Source organism: Crocodylus siamensis, chromosome 5, assembly GCF_052110815.1.
Source record: "Crocodylus siamensis isolate JL-2025a chromosome 5, ASM5211081v1, whole genome shotgun sequence".
In the NCBI taxonomy this organism is placed as follows: domain Eukaryota; kingdom Metazoa; phylum Chordata; order Crocodylia; family Crocodylidae; genus Crocodylus; species Crocodylus siamensis.
The window spans coordinates 135924655-135949976 of NC_143399.1; the positions used below are offsets into that span (position 1 = coordinate 135924655).

The 25322-nt window shown below is 44.9% G+C and overlaps 1 protein-coding gene across 1 annotated transcript in view; it reads left to right on the top strand.

Annotated features, from left to right (window-relative positions):
• The window catches only part of ZNRF2 (zinc and ring finger 2), a 189766-nt gene extending 168508 nt beyond the window's left edge, over nt 1-21258 (top strand). The window contains exon 3 of the mRNA XM_090046420.1: nt 21004-21258. Within this exon, the coding sequence (XP_089902546.1) occupies nt 21004-21086 (83 nt within the window). The 3' untranslated portion in view covers nt 21087-21258. The remainder of the gene's footprint in view (nt 1-21003) is intronic.
• The last annotated feature ends 4064 nt before the right edge of the window (nt 21259-25322 follow it).

Consider the following 25322-nt stretch of genomic DNA (forward strand, 5'->3'; position numbering starts at 1 on the left):
TCACCCTTCTCTGAGCACAGTCTACATAGTCCCCTGCTGCTTTTATCCTAAAAGTAATTATTTTGGGGGGTTTGCACTTTCTTCCATGCTGCAATAGAGACCACTAACTTGGCACATCTTCTGGGGGACTAATTCTACTGTGTATTGTCATGTCATGGCAAAAACTGCTAATGTGCAGTAGAATTAGTCTACTGCACATTAAGCGTCACAAAAACACTGTGTGCCAGTCCTACTGTGCAGTAGGGCTGTGTGAAATTTCACCAGCCGTTTCGTTTGGACACTGTTTTGACCAATTTTGAGGTTGAAAAAGGAAAATTGGAATGAAACAAAGGCCAGTGAAATAGCCTCAAAATAAAACGAGGCTGGTCAAAATGATTTGAAAGTCAAAATGTTTTGAACATAGGCTGGGGATGGGAAGTCAGCCCAGCTGGGCTGACTTCCCATTCTCCAGTGCAAGATCTGGTAGGAGGCAGCGAGGCAGTCCAATTGGGCTGCTGCCCTGTCTACTGGGCTAGATCATGCTGTGGGTGGGTGGCAGCCCAGCTGGGATGCTTTCCTGTTCCCTATGCTAGATCACGCTGGGGTTGGGAGGCAGCTCAGCTGAGCTGCTTTCCCATCCCCCATGTTACATTGCGCTGGGAAAAGGCAGCCCAGCTGGGCTGCCATCCCTTCCCCTTCACCACATCACTCTGGGGCTAGGAGGCAGCCCAGCTGGGCTGCTTTCCTGTTCCCAATGCTACATCACTGGGACAATTTAGCTGGGCTGCCTCCTGCCCCCGGCGCGATGTAGTGCGGGAATGGGAAAGCAGCCCAGCTGGGCTGCCTCCCACCCCCAGTGCGGTATAGCGTGGGTATGGGAAAGCAGACCACCTGGGCTGCCTCCCACCCCTGGAATGATGTAGCTCAGGGAAGTAGAAAGCAGCCCAGCTGGGCTGCCTGCTACCCCCCAGGATGATCTAGTGGGGATGGTGAAGCAGCCCAGGTGGGCTGGCTTCTGCCCTGGTGCAATCTAGTGGGCTGACTTCCCATCCCCAGTGAAACTTTGAAACAGCATTGAAACAGCCTTTCTGTTTTGATGGAACAGAACAGCTGTTTTGACTTGAAATTTGATACGAAACACTGTTCCATCAAACCATTGAAACAAGGTGAAACAGAACAGTGCTGTTTTGCATAGCCCTACTGTGCAGTAGTGCCAGCTACTGCATGTTTAGTTAGTACATCATATTAGAGGTACTAAACATAATACACCCTTATAATGGCGCATTAATGCACATGTAGAAATGCCTACTGCCTTTCTTCTTGCTGTGTATCTTTAAGACTCCATAGAGGTCTGTGCTAGTGCTAAAAGCTAACTAAGTCACCAGATTGTGGTTTAGGGGAATCATGTGTGTAGAAAACTGGTCAGTTTTGAAGACTGGAAGTCTTTAACCTTCTCCCTTGTTCTCTCATGCGGGACAAAGGTTCTGACAGGCTAGTTAATGTTCTTTCTCTTGTTCAGAGAGATACACATCAGATGTTTTATGTATTATTTAGTACTTCGTTTGTGATTATGTGATAGAGACTTCTTGATCTTAGCTGCAGCCCAGTTCTGCAACAGGTACATTTCCCCTGAGTTTCCCAAACTCATGGGCATACTAGTTCTTCATATGAAGGCAAGTCTGCTGGGAAACAGGTTCCCTGCATTTAATAGCCTTTGTCATGTTCATCTGCAAGTGAATTTGACTCATCTCCTCACTTCTGCATCCACGAGCTTTTCCTGCCCCCTGGGAATCCTTTGGTCTATGGAGGAAACAATTGCCTTTACCTGCCTGACTCTGCCACATGAAGAATTGGTTTCTGAAGCCTGGTTGATGCTGCTATTGGGCTTTAGCATGGGCAAGGAAAGAATCATGCCACCACTGCTTATGCCAAGATGTGCGGTTGGGCCTCAGTCTAGGTTTGCTGACCTCTGTTGATATACAATGATGTCTGAACTTCCAGCCCTCCCTCACTTCTTATGGGCCTGGGGGATGATGTGAACTTTATGTACAGCTATAATTATTACTACTGTACTCAATTTCTTAAATTATTCTAGAATGTGTTATCCTTTTACTTCATTCTTTGGCCTTTCACTCATTTCAAAGTGACTGATGCCAGGTGGGATCAAAATCACTTGGCCTCCATGTGAAACCTATGAATCAGATCCAAAATGTGTAGGTAAAGACAATGTAGTAATGATGATGATCACAGTAGTACAAAATCAGGATTCAGAAACTTACTGAAGTAAACTGCTTCTGTGTGACCCACTGTACTGTCCAAATTGAAGAATGCAGAGATTTTTCCAGATGGAAACATGGTCTACCCACAACTAACCTTAACTAATAATTTTCTTGTACAGAGAAGTGACAGACAGAAGAGGAGACTATAGAGACTTGACTTACAGTATCTAAGATGAAAATTTTTTGAATCTCAGTCTGTCCAATGCCTCCAAATAGCTCCTCATATTTTATTTGATAATAATTCCTATCTCTAGTTCAGGGGTGGGCAAAATGCGGCCCAGGGGCCGGATGCAGCTTCCCAGGCCATTCTGTCCGCCCACGGAGACCCCCAAAATTAAGAAAATTAATATTTATCTCCCCCTGGCTGCCTGTCATCCGGCCCTCAATGGCTTGCCAAAGCTCAGTAAGCAGCCCTCCGCCGAAAATAATTGCCCGCCCCTGCTCTCATTTGAAATGTCTAAGAAAAACATTATTAGCAGTTCCAGCTTTGTCCATGTCTCTTTAGACTTCAGCTGTGCACCCCCACTAGCTTAATCATGGTGCTGCTGTTTACATTTTTTCCTCAGATCACTAATGAAGATATTAAACATAAGGCTTAAAGAAGTGGCCCCACTGTGTTCCAAGCCCACCAAGCTAGTGGTTTTACAAGAACAATTCTGTTATGAGATTATGTTTCACTTACTGGATTGTCTCAGGGAAATCCTTCAAAATAGAAGCATGGGCTCACCCTTCCTGTAAACCTCTTAAATCAATCCCCTAATATCCCAAGAGCTTTGTTTTAATAACATTCACTTTAAATCCTTTGCTAAAACAGACCTCATTAGCAGTTTAGTTTTGCAGCAGAAGATTTTTTAAAACAGAAAATGTCAATTCAAGTAAAAATGGGGGAGGTGGAGAGCAAGAAAGGAGAACCTAACTCCCCCACCCTCCATATGTCAGGTAGAAAATGACCTTTTCAAAGGAGTACAAATTCCTCTTAGTTTGCCACTGCTCTTCAAGTGGTATCACCTTCAAACAGCAATTCTGGTGGTTTATGTTGTTTTGGATGGAGGAAACTGCATCATGATAGGATTAGGTGACAGAAGGGAAATAAAAATGTGAACTGATTGTCCTAGATAAGACCTTTTGTAATCATATTTTCCTTCCCTTTGTTCTATGTTCCTTAGAGGCAGCTGGGTCAGCTGATTTATCCATGTCTTGTGTCATGCCTACTCATTTGTACTCCTTCTGTGGTATGTGACCTGTATGTTAGATGTGAAGTGATACTTCTGGAGGAAAAGAAGTGTGGTCATGGAAACCTCAAACAATGGATTTAGATTTATCCTTTCACGTGAAGTATTCATGTCCACCTGAGGCAACTTGAGGCAAATATGCCATGGGCTTTTTTTGTTCCTTGCTAAAAGGCCAATTACTTCTGTTCACTTAAGGTTGAAACAACTGCTTTCATTGCTGAAATGCTAGCCTGTGTCAGGATGGCCTCTGGTCTTTGTGCATCTATATGGCATTCAGAATACCACTCTGTGGCTCAGGTGTCTTATTCAATGTTCTTATTCATTCTCAAGAGAGCTATTTTTTCCTCTCTCTCTCTTTTTAGTATATATAAAGTTTCACCAGAAACTGCAAAATAATCCTTGCCATTCTGCAGCATCCCTTACTGTAGCTATAATTATCACTAATGGACAAAAAAAAGGGAACAACTAGACTAAGCAAAAAATCAGACAGAAATAAAGATGGCGACCTAGTTAATTTCCCACTTACGCAGCTGCAAATCATAAAATCATTGGAGTTGCACAAAAGTAAATGAGAGGTGAATCCTGCCCATGCTACCTCTAGGTTGTAAAACCAGAATACATCCATAGAAATCTCTACAAGCTTCCTGCTCCTTTCAAAACTCTGCACATCACCCTTTTATACTTTATCATCATCCATCACCCTTTTAGCCTTGATTAACATCCATAGATTCTTCTACTCCCTAGAACTCTCTAAACTCACTTCTGTTCTCCAGTCCATTCCATATGCTTAGAAGTTCAGTGAACCACACTGACTTTGTGCCCTTCCTGTGCACCTTTTCACCTGACTTAACTTCTGCAATGCAATGAAAATAGACAATGCGTTTACTGAAAGGGTCGGTCATTCATTCAGTCAGTCTTGCTGATGCACCTGACTGTCTTCACACTAGAAAAAACACAATGCTCAACCATTTCAAATGCACAATACAGCTGCAGTGTTCTGTGTAGCCAATATAAGTCTCAACCTTGCATTCACTGCCCAGGTAAAACTTTTGTTGGGATGAGACCCACAGCAGAAAATGTAATTTCATACTAGTTTAATTAATTAGATCTATCTTGGAGGGGTAATATTTTGTTTGGTTCATAAGGGAGCAGGCTGAGATCTGGATCAAACCTAGGTCTTCTTGCCATGTAATGACTACTTTAATGCCTTGTTACACCTGGCTCAATATGTCTCCCTGAAGGAGAACTTTTTCCTAAGACCATTCTGACTAAACAGCAGCCATTACTGTTCCACTATGATTAGGCAAAATCAGTTTTCTCAGAGACATCTCAGTAAAATAGCTTCCCCAGAAAAAGGCATTTCAATTCAACAGAAAAGATGCTGTATGGAAAATGATTGCCCCCCCTTACATCAGTAAGTCTCTAAGAAGAAGGCATACAAGATGATAGAGTTGCTGTTTTAGCAGCATGTGCTTCCCTGGAGCTTCCAGGTGGAGTCTGTATGAAGTGCTACCCTGTATAGTCTCATAGTGCAGGGACCATGGCTTAAAAACTAGTCTGATGATCTGTAAGGACATTGGGATTTGGCTCTGTACTCTGATGCTATGCTATAACTGGGATTGCTGTTTGTACCTGGCAATTCATTGACAAAACACAAGACTTCTTATTTTAGACAGTTTCATTTTCATAGAGGCAGCATTCAGAGGATTCATCCTGCATTTTAAACTTTAAACTTTTGTGACTCTTCTGAAATCAAGTTTAACTAGCAAGAAACGGAACAACTAGAGAGACAAAAACAAAAAAATCAGAGGGAAATAAAAACAGGGACCTGATTAAGTATAATAAAAATATATGTATTAGTACAAATTATGCCGACTTTCCCATGTCCTGCTCTGTGTAGTTGTTTCCACAGTATTTAGCAGTCCAACAGTCCAGAGTGTGATCAGTGTAGAAAGTAGTCTTGATTGCTCAGAAGTGGGGAATCCCACATTTGTCCCTAAAGGTAAATTATCTGGTTCTGGTTTTGCAGCTCTGTTGCTAAGGAAATGGGAGTGAGAAGCTCAGATTGAATTGGCACCTAGTTTAATAATTTTTGGCACTGCAACTCAGCGTAGCAGGTCCTTTGTTCTTCTTTTCCCCCAGATCTTAGCCAGATTCACATCAGAACTCTCTTTTCCAGGCTGCCCATGCTTGTATTTTCTTCTCTTGCTTTTGCATTTTCCCCAACGCCCTTTAAGGCAGGGGTGGGCAAAATATGGCCCAAGGGCTGGATCCAGCCCACCAGGCCATTCTATCCAGCTCATGGGGGCCCTCCAGAAAACAATTATTACTGGCCCATGGCTGCCCCTCTGAAAGCCGGCAGGAGGCGGGCTTTCAGAGATTGCGCACCATCAGACTGGGCATGCTTGGTGCCTCGACCTCCTTATGGAGGCACCAAGTGCAATGATGCATGACTGGATAGCTGGTGAGCGGGAAGGGGAGCTCTTGCATGCAGGAGGGGAGGGAGGTCAGTGTGGGGCTCTCGGCACTGCAGGTGGGAGCCATGCACCTTTGGACTGGGCTGGGCTGGGCTGGCTTCGTGCCTCTACATGGGGCTTCCAGCACTCCAGCAGGGAGCTACATGTGGAGGCACAGAGCCAGCCCAGCCCGGTAGTGTGCTTCCAGCTGCAGTGCTGGGAGCTCCATGTGCTGCCACAGAGCTAGCCTGGCTGGCCCAATGGCATGTGGCTACCAGAAGGAGAGCTAGAGCCACACATGGCAGCATGGAGCCCCGTTGGTCTGATGGCATGTGAACCAGGAGCCACAGGGAGTTACAGCCATAGGGCTCTGTACCTCCACATGCGGCTCCCTGCTCAAGTGCTGGAAGCCCTGTGTGGAGGCACAGACCACATACACCACCTCCCCAACCCCCCCCCCCCCCAATATACAAGAGTAAAACTTTATTTTGAGCTATTATGCAGTCTCCTCTGTATACACTAGGCAACCACACATAAATCATGACAAAAATATTTTTTAAATAAAATTAAAATATGGGATTTCTAGTCTCAAGGAGGTGAACAGGAGGTGGACTATCAGGGGGCAGGGCTACCCTTGCAGCCCTTGACAGCTCACCAGAAGTCATTAAGTGACCCTTCAGTCAAAATAATTGCCCACCCCTTCTTTAAGGGTTAGAATATTATCTCCTAGCTATACGGTCTCCTTTCATGCCCTGTGTTCTGTGGGAAGAAAGAAAACCTAATGAGTCATCCAGCTGGCTAGCTATATACTGCATCTGTTGGGAAAGAGTTGCAGGAAGGTAATAGTTTTCTGTGTTCATCTGCTCTATCTGGTTGAGCATTCTACAAAGATCTCCCTAAAGTCATCTTGAATTATGATACACCTCTTTGGAATATGGTCCCTACATGGCCACCTATTCAGCAAAATGATCCCTGGGTGTTTAAAGCTAACCCTAATCCCAAGTATTCTATTTAGTCTTTTCCCATTGTACTGCAGTAGAAGTTGACTCTACAGCACCCCAGCATTATTGCTGACTGTACATGGCAACAAAAAGGTAGATTTATTTCCCAGGGTCCAGATTTTCTGTTGCTCTTGGTCAGGCTTAGTGCATTGAGATTGGTGCAAAGAGCTTTCTTTCTCTTGCCAATCCTATTCCAGGGACAAAACAACAGCAGATCCTGTGCACACAGCAACATAGTCCTCATCCCCATGAGTGGGAACGCGTGCCTTGCAGTGCGTGAAAGGCACACAGTGCACGTGAATGGGCAAAATTATTTTCCAGGTATATAAAAAAAAAGTGAAGGAAAAAGAAGTGGCATGGTACATGTGGCAGCAGCAAGCACTGCCTGAAACTGGAGCCTAGCCTTACAGAGCTACTCTCTGATGCTGGCCAGGCTCTGGACTCTTGGATCACTGCTGCTGCAGCTGCGGGAGGGCCCCAGGACCCCAAATAAGGCTGCTGGGGCAGCCTCCCCTACCACACCTGGGGCAATTTGCTGCATGCCAGAGCACATGTGCAGGGGTGTTCCCTGGGGATAGCTAGCAGTGGTATAAATATGTGCCACGGCTAGTTGTCTCCAGGAAAATGCACATACATGTTCGTGGGGACTGTTCCCTTTGTGTCTCTGCATGGATGGAGGTTGCCCCAAAGGGCTCACAGGGGGGCTGGGAGAGTAAGGTGGACTTGGGTAAATTAAGTAGAATACAAATAACAGGGCCATGACCCTCTCACAACCATATAATGGAGAAGAATTGATGTCTGAGGCCACAAACAGATGACGCAGTTATCCTGGGATAAAACCATTTTATTCTGGTGTAAAATACAAGTGAACAGATGTCCTTTAACCCAGGATAAATCCTAAAAGAAGTTTCTTGGATAAAAGCTTATGCCAAGATATTGCAAAACCTATTTGTACAATTATCCCAAGATGGCATAATTGAATCAACGGCAGAAAAGCAGCCCTGTATTCAGCCATTCACAAACCATGCTTAGAAGGGCTATATGCATACATTTCAATCCCAGGGTATTTTGTTCTGGGATAAACACAGGCATAACTTATTCAAGGATAAATATAACATCTGTTTCTAGCCTGAGGCAATAGATTGAATTGAAAGGCTGTCAAGGATGATTTAGCTTGCATAGGACCCAGAATCTGAGGAAGCTTGTAAAAGGGCAATGTGCTGGCTTCATTCTACCTGGCTTCAGAGCTAACAGGCACAACCTAAGGAGAAACAAATATCTAGAAATTGTGTGGATGGCAGCAGAGCACATTTAGATTATCACATTTTAAAATTGCATTTAATTATGAGGTCATTAAAACCTCAGCCTTTACATAGGTAGCATTCCCCTCCCTGGTTAAATTGTTAGAAGGTATGCTTACTGCAGTAGATTTTTTTTAATGTTTCATGTTGTAGAATATTCCCTCAGACTAATGGCAGTGATTGTAACTAAGTTTTAGAAAAGTCACTTGTGCCATATTTGGATTTCCAAGGAGGAAGCATTTCAGTTGGGATGCAAGATGGCTGAGATGGCTTTAAAATAGGACCAAAGAACTATTAAGAGATAAACTAATCATCCAGACATTAGAATAAAAACATGAGAGCAAAAGTGTTTAGACATTGATTCTTTCTTCATTTTTTTCCTGTGGTGCATGGAGTTTAATTCTGTTACCATTGAACCAGTGTCTGTAGAAGGAAATTTCATATTGCTGCTGTTATTTTTAGAACGATATATGAAAAGAGTAAGATTTATTCTACCAAAAGATAAACAGATCAACTCAATGTTTTAATAGAGAGTTTGATCAAAGGATGTAAGCTGCTCTGTTAAGCTTTGTACTAATGACCATCAAAATATGTTGATGTAATACAGTGAGTACAGTAAATGTCAGGATGAGAAGCCTGATGTTTTACTGAAAAATTATAACACATCAAAGACCTGATTTTTCTCATGCACCAAGGCTTTTCATTGATGTCTTAGGTGCACAAAGAATGCAGGATTAGGATTAATTCAATTCAAGTGCAAAGAATTAGTTGGTTTAGGATTTTGAGATCCTAAGTGCTTGATAGCTAGTGTATATATGCTGGGGTAACCAGACTTTATACCCTGTAAATATGGACTGGACAGATTATATAAACCCATAAACCAATGTAATATACACAAACCTGACACAGAATTTCCCCAGGAAAAATCAGGGGTGAAATGCTACCACTATAAATTATAGCACGGTAGGCACTGTCTTTCTACTTCCATCTCAGAGAAGCTATTTGTTCAGTGCAACCATGGTGTTACCTACTCCTCACATCTAGCGATTAGGTCTTGTAAAGCATCTACTCTGAACAGCTATACCAGAATACTTACTCATGTCTCTGCTTAGGATCCGGGGATACTTTACATAGGTATAATAACATCAACTGTTATAATTGTATAAATGTATTCTGTATCTAGCTCCTTAAATTGAAAGGAGCTGTATATAGCAGCAGGTGGGGCTCCATCATAGACCACTGGAGTAAATGTGAGAATAATGTCACTGGGCTATGGATAAATGGGCCATGTTGTAGTTATCATGTACCAAATTTTAAGCATTCATCTTAATAATGATCAGATAGTGTGACTTCTCCCACTACACCCCGAGATTCAGACTGCATTGCAGTTTTCCAACCCTTTTTTTTTCCCCCTTAGTGGGTCTTTTAAAGTGCTGCTGACATGGAGTTAGCAGAGGCTCACAAGAGTTGATAAGAAAAGGTTCCTGAGATGCTTTCCCATCTAAATATAGTAGTGTGTTAACACGAGGTCCTGGCACTAATACAAGCACATAAATGTGGGATGTGCAGAACAAAAATGTAAAAGTATATAAAAGCATGCAAAACAGCCTGTCACTTATTCACTGAAGCACCATTCTTCATTTAGACAGAGCGTTGTTATTGCTACTCTTATTATTTAAAGAATACCACATTGGCCTGTTCGGGACCTGTGGAATGCCAAACTCCAGATGAAGTAAAGAAGATTAAAAAAAAGAGCAAGAAAAAAATAATCTCTTTTCCTGGACGCAGGCAGTATTCCCCTCAAACAGCCCATTTGTATACATAGTGTAAATCAGCAGAACACCATCGGCCTGGAACTATACCAGTTTACCCTAGCTGAATATTTTACTTGTAGATTCATTGCATATTAAAACAGATTTATTTTTAGGAGGAATTTTAAAGAGCTTTGTGTTAGGTAGTGGTCAAAATCTGCTAGTCAGTCTTTCCACTGCAAGCAGCTTTGGTTCACCAATTTCTTTTTTATCTTCTCCCATTTCAGCCTTCTAATATTTTACCTTTGCCCTCTCCTACTTCTTGCCCAGTCTTTTTTCTACGAGGAAAAAAAGGTGGGAGGAAGAAGCTCATCTTTAAATAGGACCGGTACCTCTATTTTGCTAATTGACTGCTGCAAAGTATGGCCTGTTTCCATCCCTAGCTGCTAAGTATATTTCTTTCAGTCTGCTGAGTGCCTGCTGGCATGAGTCAGAGCAATGTACCCTCTAATTTGTTTCCCCTCTTTGCAGAAAGAGTAGCAGTGAGCAGGAAAGTATAATTCCCAGAACTGCTTTTGCCGACTGGAAACAATACAAAGCAGCGTTAAGCATATAATTGTGGATAGACACTCAGCATTTGATGCCTTGTATAATAAATGGAAGATGTAGCACAGTAAAAGAAACCATATGCTATTTCAATTAAAAGTGATATACTAAGTAGAACTCATGGTAGCACCTTATTACAACGGTGCCAGCACCGCTGCCTGCCCCGAGCACAGCCCTGGCCCAGTGCCCCTCACCGAGAAGAGCCCAGTGCCACCCCCAGTCTCAAGTGGGCAGTCCACACTCGCCCCATGCATAGATCGGGGGAGCACACACCCTCCGTGCCTCCCCCTGAGTGCACACAGCAGTAGGAGCCACCTCCCCCTCCCTGTGCTCCCCAGACAAGCCACTCGCAGCTCCTTTCCATGCCCCACCCTGTCCCAGCTGGGCAGTGCCTGCCCCTGTCCCAGTCCCACTCCCTATACTGCAGTGGCCTCGATCTGCCCCCTCCCCCTTTCCCTTCAGACTTATCAGTCAAATGCTGTTCTCCAAGCTGCCAAGCTGGACTTTGGCAATTAGATCAGTATCAGCAGGTATAGTTCATCTATAATTGGCCATTGGTATCAGCCGAAAAATTTTTTATTGGTGCATTATTTGGGAGCCCTTTGTCCAGTAGGACATGTAATGATCATAAATTCCTGTTCCTCAGCGATAAGATGGATACACTGCTGGCAAGAAGAATTGGTGAGCACCTACAGCACTCCCAAGGGAATACATATACTACTTGTCACCAAATTATTTGGCTTAGGGACTTGGCTAGACCAGTGATTCCCCAAATTTTTGGCCATTGGGTCACTCTCACCCCTTAAAATGTCTTGCAGTTCATCATGCTCCCTTGTCACCAGACTTTTAATTGAAAATTAGGGGAGTGGGAAGCTGATATGGTGCATCAATTGCTTACTCTGTTCTCTTGAACTACCAGTGGCTTGCAGACCTCAGTCTTAATGCTCCTGGGTTGAGTATTGAAATAGCTGATAGGGCTAAAAAGGCTCTTTTCCTTTGGTGCTTACCAGTTTAACCATTTCTTTCAGAGGTGCATGGATATAGGTGTATGCTTACCCATAACTTTGTCACACAATAAGTTACTCTCTTTCTCCCTGGAGCTACATTTCAAAACTGAGTTACATCTGGGACACTGAAGCCATGCACAACTCAGAGGCGTATTTGAATGGAAAGTCACACTGAATGCACAACTGCATCTGTGCCACTGTATTGGATGCTGGTGAGTTTCCAAGTGAAACTCAAGATGTTGTTTTTAACCTTTAAATCTCAAAATGGCTGAGACTTATGGGGGGAGGTAGTTTTTTTGACACCATAGCAACCAGCAAAGTCACTTAACCTGAAGGTCCCTTGCATTCACCATAAGGGAGCTGCTGGCAGGACTCTTTATATAAAGACCTTTCACTTCTAGAGCTCACTTACACCTCGCATACAGCAGCCCCTATCTATTTTTTACTGTTCCTATCATGCTGCAGCTCCCATGAGTCACTGCAGTGGATTTAATACTGACACAAATGGAACTTACAGATTCTAGTTCATTCGAATAACATATAGTTTTGACTGACAATTTCCATTTTCAAAATAGAAATGTTCAGATTTTGGTGGAAGACTAAAAATGTTTAGCCTTCCAAATGTGCAGATTTTCCACAAAAAAGTTAAAACTTTCTGCAGAATAAAGACACTGTTCATGAAAAAAATAATTTAGTCAAACATTTGATGTTCCCCTGAAAAAGGGTAGACAGGAAGTTTTCAACAGCCCCTTACTATGGAATATTAAAGTGTGATATCAGGCAATGTTATAAGCTATGTAAAGATGGCCAGAAATACAGGAAACTTCCTTTACATGCTTGAAAGGGTTTGGTTAAACAGAATGTGTCCTAAAAAAACTTAAGCTATTACCAACTGAAAAATGCTTTTGTAATAATTTGTTATATGAGCTAATTATTTGAGATTGGGAGTAGTATTAAAATTATATTTGATAAATTTCCAGTAAGATTGGTGGATTTATGCTGACAGAAAATTGGCCCTAAAAGTGTAAGTACATCCAATGACCTTTTTAGTAGAATATTATGGTAAGACTATTCATTAGTGGATGGTGAATTCTGTTGTTATCAATTGGTCGATAGAGGTCAAATAAATGTGCTTTGAAAAACAATCAAGAAATGATTTAGATATATCGGTTTAGCAATTTTTAGGCTTTTCCTTTCATGACTTTTGATTTTGTATTTTTGTGTGCTTTGATGAAAATAAGTGACAGTATATAGCTTCAAATTAGGCAAGATTGCTGTTCTTCCTCACTATAATTTGGTGAGCATATTGGGATTCTTCCAGATATAGAACAAAGGGAGGAGATGTTCATTTCTTGGAGGAGAAAAAAGCAACAGAGTAACTGACCCAAATGAGTTAGGTGCCAATTCACTATCCTTTTTTTAGCTTGCAAATGTTAGGTATCTAAATTTATAGCTACTCCCTAAATCAAACTCTTGCAGTGCCCTCGAGAGTCCAGGAGTGACATTTTTACAGAACAGAACTATTCTTGAAAAACTTCTGTATTTTTTGTCCTAAGCGCAAATATGCTTTTCTTTGTCATTAAGCACATGGCACTTGTCTTCCCACTTAATTTGTTCCACCACAAACATGTTTATTGTGTCAGCTTCAGAGAACTATCCAACTTCTCAAGTTCCTCTGAATCTCTCTCACAAATTCCTCTTTGAGGAAGCTAGTGATTCAGTATAGGTTCACTAATAAATCCATCTTACATTATATAATTTTTTTCTTAAAAATTCCCAGTGTAAGAGAGCATTTCTTTTATCTCCTCTCTATCTCAGTTTATTGGGAATTAGTCTAGTTGCTTTGATTCTACCAAAAATACAATTGAAGGCATTTAGATGGTGATGTAAAATAACCCCCAACAACTTGGAATAAAAAGTACTTTATAAAGATAACATGTTAGGGGTTTGATTTCTACTTACACTAACAGGGGAAAATAAAAAGGGAGTTTAAAATGGGATTAATTACCATAAAGTGTGTTGATGTTATCACAGTGGTGTTCAATGGCCTTAATGTGGATGACAATCAGGCCCTACATTTTAAATTTTTGTTGATACACATCTATAGCTAAACGGGCTTCTTTTTACTGTAGTTCACTGTAGAGATGCAGTCTCAGTCTTCCCAGTGCCTGGCTGCAGCTGAGGACTGGATGCGAGTAAAGCACTTGAAACTGAATCCAGACTAGACAGGGGCTAGTGGTAGACAGACCACTCAACTTTCAGGTCAGGGGGGAGAGACTGGGATACCCATCTCAGCCTCCTCTTGTCACTCAGGTTCTGAGCCTTGGGGTGCTTCTGGGTCCTTTGCTGCAACTGAATCTTCAGGTGGCAACCGAGGCTAGGAGCCCCTTTCACCAGCTCCATCTGGAGAAAAGGCTGTGACCCTTCCTTTCAGACTCTGATCTGGCCACCATCCTTTGTGCCTTCATAACCTCAAGGCTAGACTACTGCAATGAGCTTTACATAGGGCTGCCCTTGAAAACTGCCTGGAAGCTGCAGCTGGTACAAAATGCAGTGTCTTGCCTTCTGATGAGGGTGGGTCACCAGGCACACATAAGGTCAGGGCTCCAATAGCTTTCCATCAAGGTGCTGGTTTGGAAGTATAAGGCCCTAAGCAGTCTGGGCCATAGGTACCTAAGGAACCATCATCTCCCTCATGCTACATTGTGATCCATAATGTCAACTGAGAGCAACCCCCTACAAGTACTATTAATATGCCAAGTGTGCATGGTGAGAACATGTGGGTGATTGTTCTCTGTAGTTACTCCTCAGCTCTAGAACTCTCTCCCTCTTGAGTAGGGGTGGGCAATTATTTGAGCTGGAGGGCCACTTAATGAGTTTTGGTGAGCTGATGTGGGCAGGGCTGTCTCGGGGGGGGGATGTGAATTTTGGGGGGCCCTGCAGAGCTGGGCGGAGAAGCCGTGGCAACTCGCACCATCATCACTTGCTTCATGTCCAGCTACTTGCTCCATCCATGCACAAAAGGCCCTAGGGCTCATGCCACAGCTCTTCCTGCCATTGCATTTGGTTGCTGCAGACCGCACCCACAGCTTTGCTGCCCTCCCATGGGCAAGGGCAGGGGTGAAACATTGGTCCCTGCTGCCTTTTGGTGTGCATGTGCAGGCATAGCAGCCAGAGGGGCCACGCACAGCAGTGGTTCTCCATCCTTTATGTTGTTTCCACACTTAATCAACGTAACACTTGCTAACATGCTAACAAAAGTGATATGGGTCTACCCAAAATTTATCCATGGGCCTTGTAATGCCTTCCTGTTTGGGCAAGCATGTACCAACAGAGATAGGGTGAGATGAAATTATGGGGCATAGTAAACACACGGGAGGGCAGGGAGCAAATTCAGGCAGATTTGGAGAGACTGGGGAAGTGGGCAGATCAGAACTGGATGCAATTGAACAAGGATAAATGCAAGGTGTTGCACCTGGGGAGAAAGAATCTTCAACAAGTACAGCCCAGCCTAGACCGATGAGTGAAACATTATACACAGGTAAGCGACAGAGGCCAGGGCAATGCTGTGATTAGGGGGCCAGTACACACATCTACAGGAGGCCTCAAATGCCTTTACACAAACGCTCGTAGTATGGGAAACAAGCAGGAGGAACTCACCCACCTGCTAGCTGACACTAACCCGGACATAGTGGGGATCACTGAAACGTGATGGGACTCAACACATGACTGGGCAGTGAATGTCAAGGGCTATAAGCTGTACAGGAGGGACAGGATAGGAAGGAAAGGTGGGGGCGTGGCACTCTATATTAAGGAGGAATACCCATCCTTGTCAATTAACAAAGAATCAGAGGAAGGGCACTCTGAAGTGCTTTGGGTTAGAATACAAGGCAGTCGAGGGGAAAGAGACTTAACGGTGGGGGTCTACTACAGACCTCCCAACCAAGGGGAAGAGCTCAACCAGGAATTCTTAGGTCAGCTCACGGAGGTAGTGAAGTCTAAGGATGTGGTAGTCATGGGAGACCTGAACTTCCCGGACATCTACTGAGAAGAGCAGTCAGCCAGATCTGACCACTCACGTAGGTTCTTAGCCAGAATTCAGGACCTCCATCTAACCCAGGAGGTGCACAGCCCCACCAGGGGAGACGCCTTGTTGGACCTGGTGCTGGCCACGGGAGACAACCTGGTGAGGGGGCTGCGGGTGCTCCACCACCTGGGTGACAGTGATCATCGCCTGCTGGAAGTCACAATCCAACGCAAGGTGGCAAACGCCTGCAGCAAGGCAGAAGCCCTAGATTTCAGGAGGGCAAACTTCAATGAGCTAAGGAAAATAGTCAGGGAAGCACTGAGGTCCCGGAGGGGAGGGGAGCCAGGTGTCCAAAGAGAGCGGTCACTCCTTAAGGAGACAATCCTCCAAGCTCAAAGGAAGGTAATCCCAACATGGATCAAAGGGAGCAGGAGGGTGCAAAAGCCCCCATGGCTCACCAAAAGCATCCAGGAATGTCTCCTAGCTAAAAGGGAGGCGTACACCCAATGGAAAGTAGGGGACATCACAAGGGATGACTATACTGCAGTTGCTGGGGGGCAGTCGGGAAGGCCAAGGCAGAGATGGACCTGGGACTAGCTTCCTGGATTAAGGACAATAAGAAGTCCTTTTTTAAATACATAGGGGGTAAAAAGAAGGTTCCGGGTAATGCGGTGCCTCTGCAGGACACGTTAGGAAATTTGGTCGTCACACCAGACGACAAAGCTGACATATTTAATGATTTCTTTGCTTCCATTTTCCTAAGCAGGGACTGGAACAGTCACCCCCCCACTGAACCCCCTCAGGCCCCAGGGGAGGCACACCTAGGCCAAGGGTTAGTGAGGAACTAGTTAGGGAGCTTCTGGAGGGACTGGATGTATTCAAGTCAGCCGGTCCGGATGATATCCACCCTAGAGTACTGAGGGAATTGACTGAGGTCATTGTAGGACCCCTGGCATGGCTTTATGAGCACTTGTGGTGCTCTGGTGTGGTGCCAGAGGACTGGAAGAGGGCCAATGTAGTTCCCATCTTCAAAAAGGGAAAGAAGGAGGACCCGAGAAACTATAGGCCAGTTAATCTTACCTCAATCCTGGGCAAGCTTTTTGAGAAAATTATTCTGGCACATACCCAAGAGGGGCCAGCAGGGGAGATCATGCTTAAGGGTAACCAACATGGGTTCATTAGAGGCAGGTCCTTTCAGACCAACCTGGTGGCCTTCTATGACCAGGTCACAAAATCCTTAGATGCAGGGATAGCAGTGAACGTAGTATTTCTGGACTTTAGGAAGGCCTTTGACACTGTCTTTCAGCCCATTCTCATTAAAAAACTAGGGGACTGTGGTGCTGACACTGTCAAATGGGTTACTAACTAGCTGGAGGGCCACACCCAGAAAGTGGTGCTGGATGGGTCATTTTCAACCTGGAAGGATGTGGGCAGTGGTGTTCCGCAGGGCTCGGTCCTCGGGCCCACACTGTTCAACAACTTCATCAGCGACTTGAACAAGGGGGTAAAAAGCACCCTGTTCAAATTTGCACCTTGGGGGGAAGAACCAGCAGCATAACTACAGGCTGAGGAACTCTTTTCTCATTAGTACGGAGGCAGAAAAGGATCTTGGAGTCATTATTGATGCCAAAATGAACATGGGCCGACAGTATGGTGACGCAGTCCTCAGGATCAGTCCTCAGGCCTGCACTGTTCAACATCTTCATCAGTGACTTGGACAAGGAGGTAAAAAGCACCCTGTTCAAATTTGCTGTTGACACTAAGATGTGGGGTGATGTGGGCACGCTAAAAGGGAGGAATAGGCTGCAATCAGACCTAGACAGGTTACAGGGGTGGGCAGATGAGAATAGGATGGGATTCAACACAGACAAATGCAAGGTGATGCACCTGGGGAGGAAGAACCAGCACCATACCTACAGGTTGGGAAACTCCATTCTTGTCAGTAGAGAGGCGGAAAAGGATCTTGGAGTCATCATTGACTCCAAGATGAACATGGGCTGGCAGTGTGGGGATGCAGTCAGGAAGGCCAACTGTACCTTGTCATGCATCCACAGATGCATCTCGAGCAGGTCCAGGGAGGTGATCCTCCCCTTCTATGCGGCACTGGTCAGGCCGCAGCTGGAGTACTGCGTCAAGTTCTGGGTGCCACACTTCAAGAGGGATGTGGACAGCATGGAGAGGGTCCAGAGGAGGGCCACTCGCATGATCAGGGGGCAGCAGGGCAGGCCCTACGAGGAGAGGCTACGGGACCTGAACCTGTTCAGCCTCCAAAAGAGAAGGCTGAGGGGGGATCTAGTGGCCTGTTATAAACTAGTCAAGGGGGATCAGCAGGCACTGGGGAAGTCCCTGTTCCCCTGAGCACCGCCAGGAGTGACCAGGAATAATGGTCACAAGCTGGCAGAGGGTAGATTCAGGTTAGATATCAGGAGGCGCTACTTCATGGTCAGGGCGGCTAGGATCTGGAACTATCTTCCAAGAGAAGTGGTGCTGGCTCCTACCCACTTTAAGAGGAGGCTAGATGTACAACTTGCTGGTGTCGTTTGACACCAGTACTCTTTCCTGCCGTGGCAGGGGGTTGGACTAGATGATCCACTGGCTGGGAAATTGGCTTCGTGGTCGGACCCAGAGGGTTGTGACTGATGGCAGTCACTCATCATGGTGCCCTTTGACCAGTGGGGTCCCTCAAGGCTCTGTCCTGGGACCCATACTGTTCAACATCTTCATTAACGATGTGGACATTGGAGTCAGGAGTGGACTGGCCAAGTTCGCCGATGACACCAAACTTTGGGGCAAAGCATCCACGCCAGAAGATAGGCGGGTGATCCAGGCTGACCCGGACAAGCTCAGCAAATGGGCAGACGAGAACCTCATGGTGTTTAACACTGATAAATGCAAGGTTCTCCACCTTGGGAGGAAAAACCTGCAGCACCCTTATAGGCTCGGCAGTGGTACGTTGGTTAGCACTACAGAAGAAAGAGACTTGGTTGTTTAGCACTACAGAAGAAAGACACCACAAGATGAACATGATCCTGCAATGCGATGCTGCGGCTAGTAAAGTGACCAAAATGCTGGCGTACATCCATAGATGCTTCTCGAGCAAATCCCGGGACGTCATTCTCCCCTTGTACTCGGCCTTGGTGAGGCCGCAGCTGGAGTACTGCATCCAGTTTTGGGCTCCACAATTCAAAAAGGATGTGGAGAAGCTTGAGAGAGTCCAGAGGAGAGCCACGCACATGATCAGAGGTCAGGAGAACAGATCTTATGATGACAGGCTGAGAGCCACGGGACTCTTTAGCCTGGAAAAGCGCAGGCTCAGGGGTGATCTGATGGCCACCTATAAGTTTATCAGGGGTGACCACCAGGATCTGGGGGAACGTCTGTTCACCAGAGCGCCCCAAGGGATGACGAGGTCGAACGGTCACAAACTCCTGCAAGACCGTTTCAGGCTGGACATAAGGAAGAATTTCTTTACTGTCCGAGCCCCCAAGGTCTGGAACAGTCTGCCAGCGGAGGTGGTTCAAGCACCTACATTGAACACCTTCAAGAGTAAATTGGATGCTTATCTTGCTGGGATCCTGTGACCCCAGCTGACTTCCTGCCCTTTGGGCAGGGGGCTGAACTCGATGATCTCCCGAGGTCCCTTCCATCCCTAATGTCTATGAAATCTATGGAATCTACTTGGGTTCCTTCTGACCCTAGAAACTATGAAACTATGAAACACACCTGTAGATTGGGGGGTACCATTCTGAGCACCACAACAGCGGAAAGAGGTCTTGGAGTCCCGGTTGATGCAAAAAATGAACATGAATTGCTAGTGTGACGAGGTAATAAGCAAGGCTAACTGCACTCTTTCTTGCATCAGCAGGAGCATCACGAGCAGATCTAGGAAAGTAGTAAGTCCCTTCTATGCGGCACTGGTGAGGCTGCAGTTGGAGTTCTGAGTCCAGTTTTGGGTGCCGCATTTCAAGAGGGATGTGGATAACCTTGAGAACGTCCAGAGGAGGGCTACTCGTATGGTTGAGGGCCTGCAGGTAAGACCCTATGAAGACAGACTGAGGGATCTGAAGCTCTTCAGCCTCCGTAAGAGAAGGCTGAGGGGAATTTGTGGCTGCCTACAAACTCATCAGGGACGGAATAAGAGACACTCTGTTTACCAGGGTGCCCCTCAGGGTTACCTGAAATAATGGCCACAAACTGAAGGAGAACAGATTTAGATTGGACATAAGGAAGACATTCTTTACAGTAAGGATTGCCAAAATATGGAATGGGCTTCCAAGGGAGGTAGTGCTTTCCTCTTCCCTGGAGATGTTCAAGAGAAGATTAGACATGCTTCTCACTGGGGTTACCTAACCGCAGCACTCTTTCCTGCCTGGAGCAGGGTCAGACACGAAGATCTACCAGGTCCCTTCCAACTCTAGAAATCTATGAAATCTATGTTCTTTATGGTGTCTGTTTTATCTTGATATTCTTGTCACTTTCCTGTTTTTAAGTTGTTCTGTTTTCTTATTGTAAGCCATCCTGAGTCTTTGTTGGGAAGGGCAGCATATAAATCAAATACAAGAATAAAAATAAACAAAGACATATTTTTGTGAGCAGCATTAGTTTATTTAACTACTGTAGGCAAGATGAAGAAGTTTAAAACATTAAGCTCAGAATTTTTTATATATAAGTTCAGGAGTCAGGAAAGGAAGACAAATGGATGAAGTTAGATATAATAAATTCTAATAGCAACTTCATCATTATGCATGCCATGTGGTGTACAATTAGAAATTTATAGAAGCATATTCCTTTTTCCCAGTTTCACAACCTAGAAATGTAATTCATAATATATTTTTCTTGAAATTCATTATATGTAAGTAAGAGGCATGATGACAATAATTATACCAAAGGAACAATTTATTCTAGGGCATTAAGGAAGTAACTATAAAAAAAATAAAACACTAATTCAACTGAAGACCTACATTAGGATGTTTCAATTAAACAGCTACTGATTCATAAATTAGGAAATGCACAAATCAAAGGTATGTGCACAAGTTTAACTCTGCTCTGCCAGTGGTATGCATTACTATATTGTTTTGACCTCATTGCTCATATATGTTATCTGAAATAGAACATCATACTTTTTTTTCTGTAACCTAGATGCATATTGTGGTTTCTCCCACTGATATATTCTATTCTGTTTATGCTAAGGAGCCTTTGGAAGTTATTAATCTGAAGGAGTTCATGGCACAGCTAGATTGTCTGCAATTAATGAGATCATAGGATCATAGTCAAGTAGGCCTGGAAGGAATCTCATGAGGTACAAAGGGACAGAGCGATAGGTGGAATCTGTTTTGTGGATTTCATTTTTTAACTTTGTTACAGGTTCCTGTTACAACATGGATGAAGTTGCTCAGTCACTCGGGATATGTCCACACTGGGGCAGCAGAGAGATCATTTGCATCTGAAGGACTAAGAGGTGAACATCTGCTCCTGCTCCATCTGCTAAAACCCCGGAAATGACTTGGTGAGGATGTTCTGGGTTCCCCTCCTCACAGTGCCTAAAACTTGTGTTTCCAACATACTTTGGACTGTTGGCTTTTACAGCATTGTTGCTGCCTTCTTTTTTGGTTTGATGTGTGTAGCACAGCGGAAGTGGGTAAGGGGGTTATTTCCTGGCAGTGTGACTGAGCTCTCTGGTGCTGTGGTGGACATATGTCCTCAGTTAACTTTTTTGCTTTTCTCTCCATTTATAAAATGGGGTTAATACTAAACTGGTCAAAATGTTTTTAGTGAACAATGCAGGGCCTGACAATAATGACATTTTCGTGGAAAAAATGGTTTTGATCGAGTTTTTATTTTTGTTGACATTTCCATTTCTATATAATTGAAAAATTTAAAAATTTAAAGCAATTTTCATTTTAAAATTATGATAAATACCTCCTTCTTACCTTTGTTACTGTTCCCATTTTTGCACTGGAAAAAGACAGGAAAAAAATGGGAAGTGTCTGGGGAATACTTCAGTTTTGTATTTCCCCTTCTATCCATTTTTCCACTCTCAGAAAGGGGGCAATATTTTTTTTTTAAATAAAAGGAATTTGGATTTTCATCAGGAAAGACATTTCAAACAAGCTGGAAAATATTTAGGGCTACATACAGACAGTCAAAAAACCTGAGACTGAACAGATTCAATCTTTGCAGTTTAGTCTAAACTGCGTAGATTGAACTGATAAACAAGTGAACAGACATTCACTTTTGAGTCTGGAAATGCAGCCACATGCCTGCAGCAATCCAGGTCAGAAGCCAGAGGGTGCTAGAGCATGCCTCCCTGCTCACCTAGAGCAGACAGCTTGGGTCAAGGTTGCCCACCCAACCTGTTAGGAGGTGTTTTGAGGTAGGTGCAAAGCATCATTGGATTCTGGGGGCACTGTGAGTTTATGTGACTCTGGAGGGGATCTGGGACAGGAGTTCAATAAACCAATTTAACCTAATCAGTTAAGTCTGATACAACATCAATTCAGGTTTATCTTAAACTGGTTTCAGCCATTTTGAAAGCAGTTTATGTGCAGTGAACTTTTGTTGTGTTACAGATTTGAAACCAGTTTCCAATCACTTATACTGGTTCATGTGTAATTTCTTTCCCTAGCCTAAATGTGTTTGAAATATTTTGTGAAACAGATGTACTTTGCTCCTCCTCAGGTCCTGGATAAAACTGTCAGCCCAAGGAAGTGCTTAGGATAAATTCATTAATATTGCTAAAGTGCATTGTGTTCCTTAGATGGAAATCAGAAAAGGATTTTAAAAAATAGTATTTTATGATAATCTACAGGCCACATCCAGCCCTCTTGCAGCCTCTTCCTGCTAAATGGTAAAGATGTTAATTATTGCCTGAAGGTCTGCTTCTGAGTGAGCACACACCACAGCATCATTAACATGCTGGAGTTCAATGATTGAGGTCAGGATGGTCTTGGTTTTGACTCAAAGTCAGCTGAGATTTACCATTCATTTGGTAGCTTATCTCCACTCTGACTGGAAGCTTGTTTGTGATCTGATGTAGCATTGTGGCATAGAATATTGGGAAGAGGGTTGGAATGATGATGCAACCTTGCTTAACTCTCATTTTAACCTAAAAGGAATCTGTGATAGATTCATTACTGAGAACCACTGATTACGTACTGTCATGGAGCAGGCAGAGAATGGTGATGAATTTGAGTGGGTATCCGTACTTCAGAAGGATCCTCCATAACACTTCTCAGCTGTCAGTGTCAAAAGCTTTTATGAAGTCAAAGAACGCCATGCAAAAAGGCTTATGTTGTTCCTGGCATTTCTCTTGCAGCCAGTGAGCTGTGAAGATCATGTTAGTTGTATTTACCGATGGCCTAAACCAGGGGTTAGCAACACCCAGCACGTGTGCCGAGCATGGCATGTGGGGCCATTTTGCTCGACAGCTGCTGCCAGTCACGAAGCCCAGGCTGACCCCAGCAGGCAGTTGGGTGGCTGCAAGCCCTGCTACAAGCAGACCAGGCTCCATGGTTGGCAGCAGCTACTCAGAGCCTCGGCCAGTTGCAGCCAGGAGGCTGCAAACATCTGCTCTGGGCACCAGAGTTAGCTCCATATTGGTGGGTGCATGTGTGCCACGGAGTGGACTGTGGGGGGAGTGGCATGAGGCAGTGCAACCCCAGCTTCTCCCTTGCTGCCAGCATAGAGCTGATGACTGGGCTCTGGAGACCGGCACAGCTGTTTGTAGTCAGCCTGGGCTCTGAGCAGCTGCAGTAGGTGGCAGGAAGGCTGCAAACAGCTGTGCTGGGCTCCACAGCCCCGGCAACAGCTTCACGCTAGTGGCGACTGCACATGTACCTCAAAGCGGACAGAGGGAGGGTTGTGCTGCCTCAGGCCCTATCCCTACTGTCTGCTCTGAGGCGCATGTGCATGGAGCTGATGTCAGAGCCTGGAGCAGCTGTTTGCAGCCTCCTGACTGCAGCCGGCCCAGGCTCTGGTAGCTGCTGCCAACCACAGAGGCCAGGCTGCTTGCAGAAGGGCTTGCAGCTCAGCCTGCCTGACTCTCACCCGCTCCCAGCCCAGGCCCAGCCCAGCCCCCCACTAGGAGGAGGCTGGTGCTGCCCCTTGCCAGGAGCATGGCAACTTTTGTGGGCTTAGCTGTGCAGGGTGAGTGGGTGGTTGGGCTGATGGGCTGATGGGCAGGCTTCGGGCTGGGGCATTTATCGGTGTTAAGCACCATCAGGTTCTCATCCACCCATTTCCTGAGCCTGTCAAGGTGAGCCTGGACCACCCCCCTGTCCTCAGGTGTGGACACTTTTACCCCAAAGTTTGGTGTCATCAGCAAACTTGGCCAGTCCATTTCTGATATCAATGTCCACATCATTAATGAAGATGTTAAATAGTATAGTAATAGGTTTTCTGTGTTTGTGCATGTGGTTCTCTGCATGCGTATGTGTGTGTCTGGTTCTCTCTCTGCTCTCCTTTTTCTTTCTCTTTCTCTTTCTCTCTCTCCTCTTTCTCTTATTTGTCTCTTTTCTTTCTCTTTCTCTCATTGCAACATGCTCAACAAAAAAGGAATACACAACAACAGAGGCAACATTTATGATTATTAAATATATGAATATGCAGTGTGTCCTGCCATTCCCCTGCCTCCCCATTTTGTTTTTCTGGCATGTTGGCACTCTGGCGCTGTCCAAGGTAGATGTTGTGGTTTTTTCGGCACTCCGGCCAAAAAACGTTGCCTACCCCTGCCCTAAATACACACTGAGATTCCAGGAGGAGTTTTTCAGCACATGGAAGGAGACAGTTCGGGAGGGTTCTCTTTCCTATGGTGGACAGCAAGGTGATTCCTCTGTAGCTTCCACAGTTGGACTTGTCTCCTGTCTTGAAGATTGTCACAATCATGGGACTTCCTCATCATTTCAGATCCTTAAGATGAGGGCATGAAGCTGTGATATGAGCTCCTGTCCACCCTGCTTGAAGAGTTTGGCAGGAACTCCATCTGCTACAGATGTCTTGTTGTTCTTCATGGCTTGATGGCTTTCCTCATCTCGTCAAAGGTTGGAGGGATTCCGAGATCATCTCTTTCTGGGTGTTACAGGATGGATTTGAGAACACTTTCATCAACAATTCTTGATTGAGAAGGACTTTAAAATGCTCATTCCAACAGGCATTGATGGCTCCCCTCTCCTTGGTTTCATAGTTTCTAGGGTCGGAAGGGAGCTGAGCAGATCATCTAGTCCAACCCCCTGCCATGGCAGGAAAGAATACTGGGGTCAAATGACCCCAGCAAAATGTGCATCTAATCTCCTCTTAAACACCCCCAGGGTAGAAGCCTGCACCACTTCTCTTGGAAGTTGGTTCCAGACCCTAGCCGCCCTGACCATGAAGTAGCGCCTCCTGATATCTAACCTAAACCTACCCTCTGCCAGCTTGTGACCATTATTCCTGGTCACTCCTGGTGGTGCTCGGGGGAATGGTGACTCCCCCAATGCCTGCTGATCCCCCCTGACTAGTTTATAACAGGCCACAAGATCCCCCCTCAGCCTTCTCTTTTGGAGGCTGAACAGGTTCAGGTCCCGTAGCCTCTCCTCATAGGGCCTGCCCTGTTGTCCCCTGATCATACGAATGGCCCTCCTCTGGACCATCTCCATGCTGTCCACATCCCTCTTGAAGTGTGGCACCCAGAACTGGATGCAGTACTG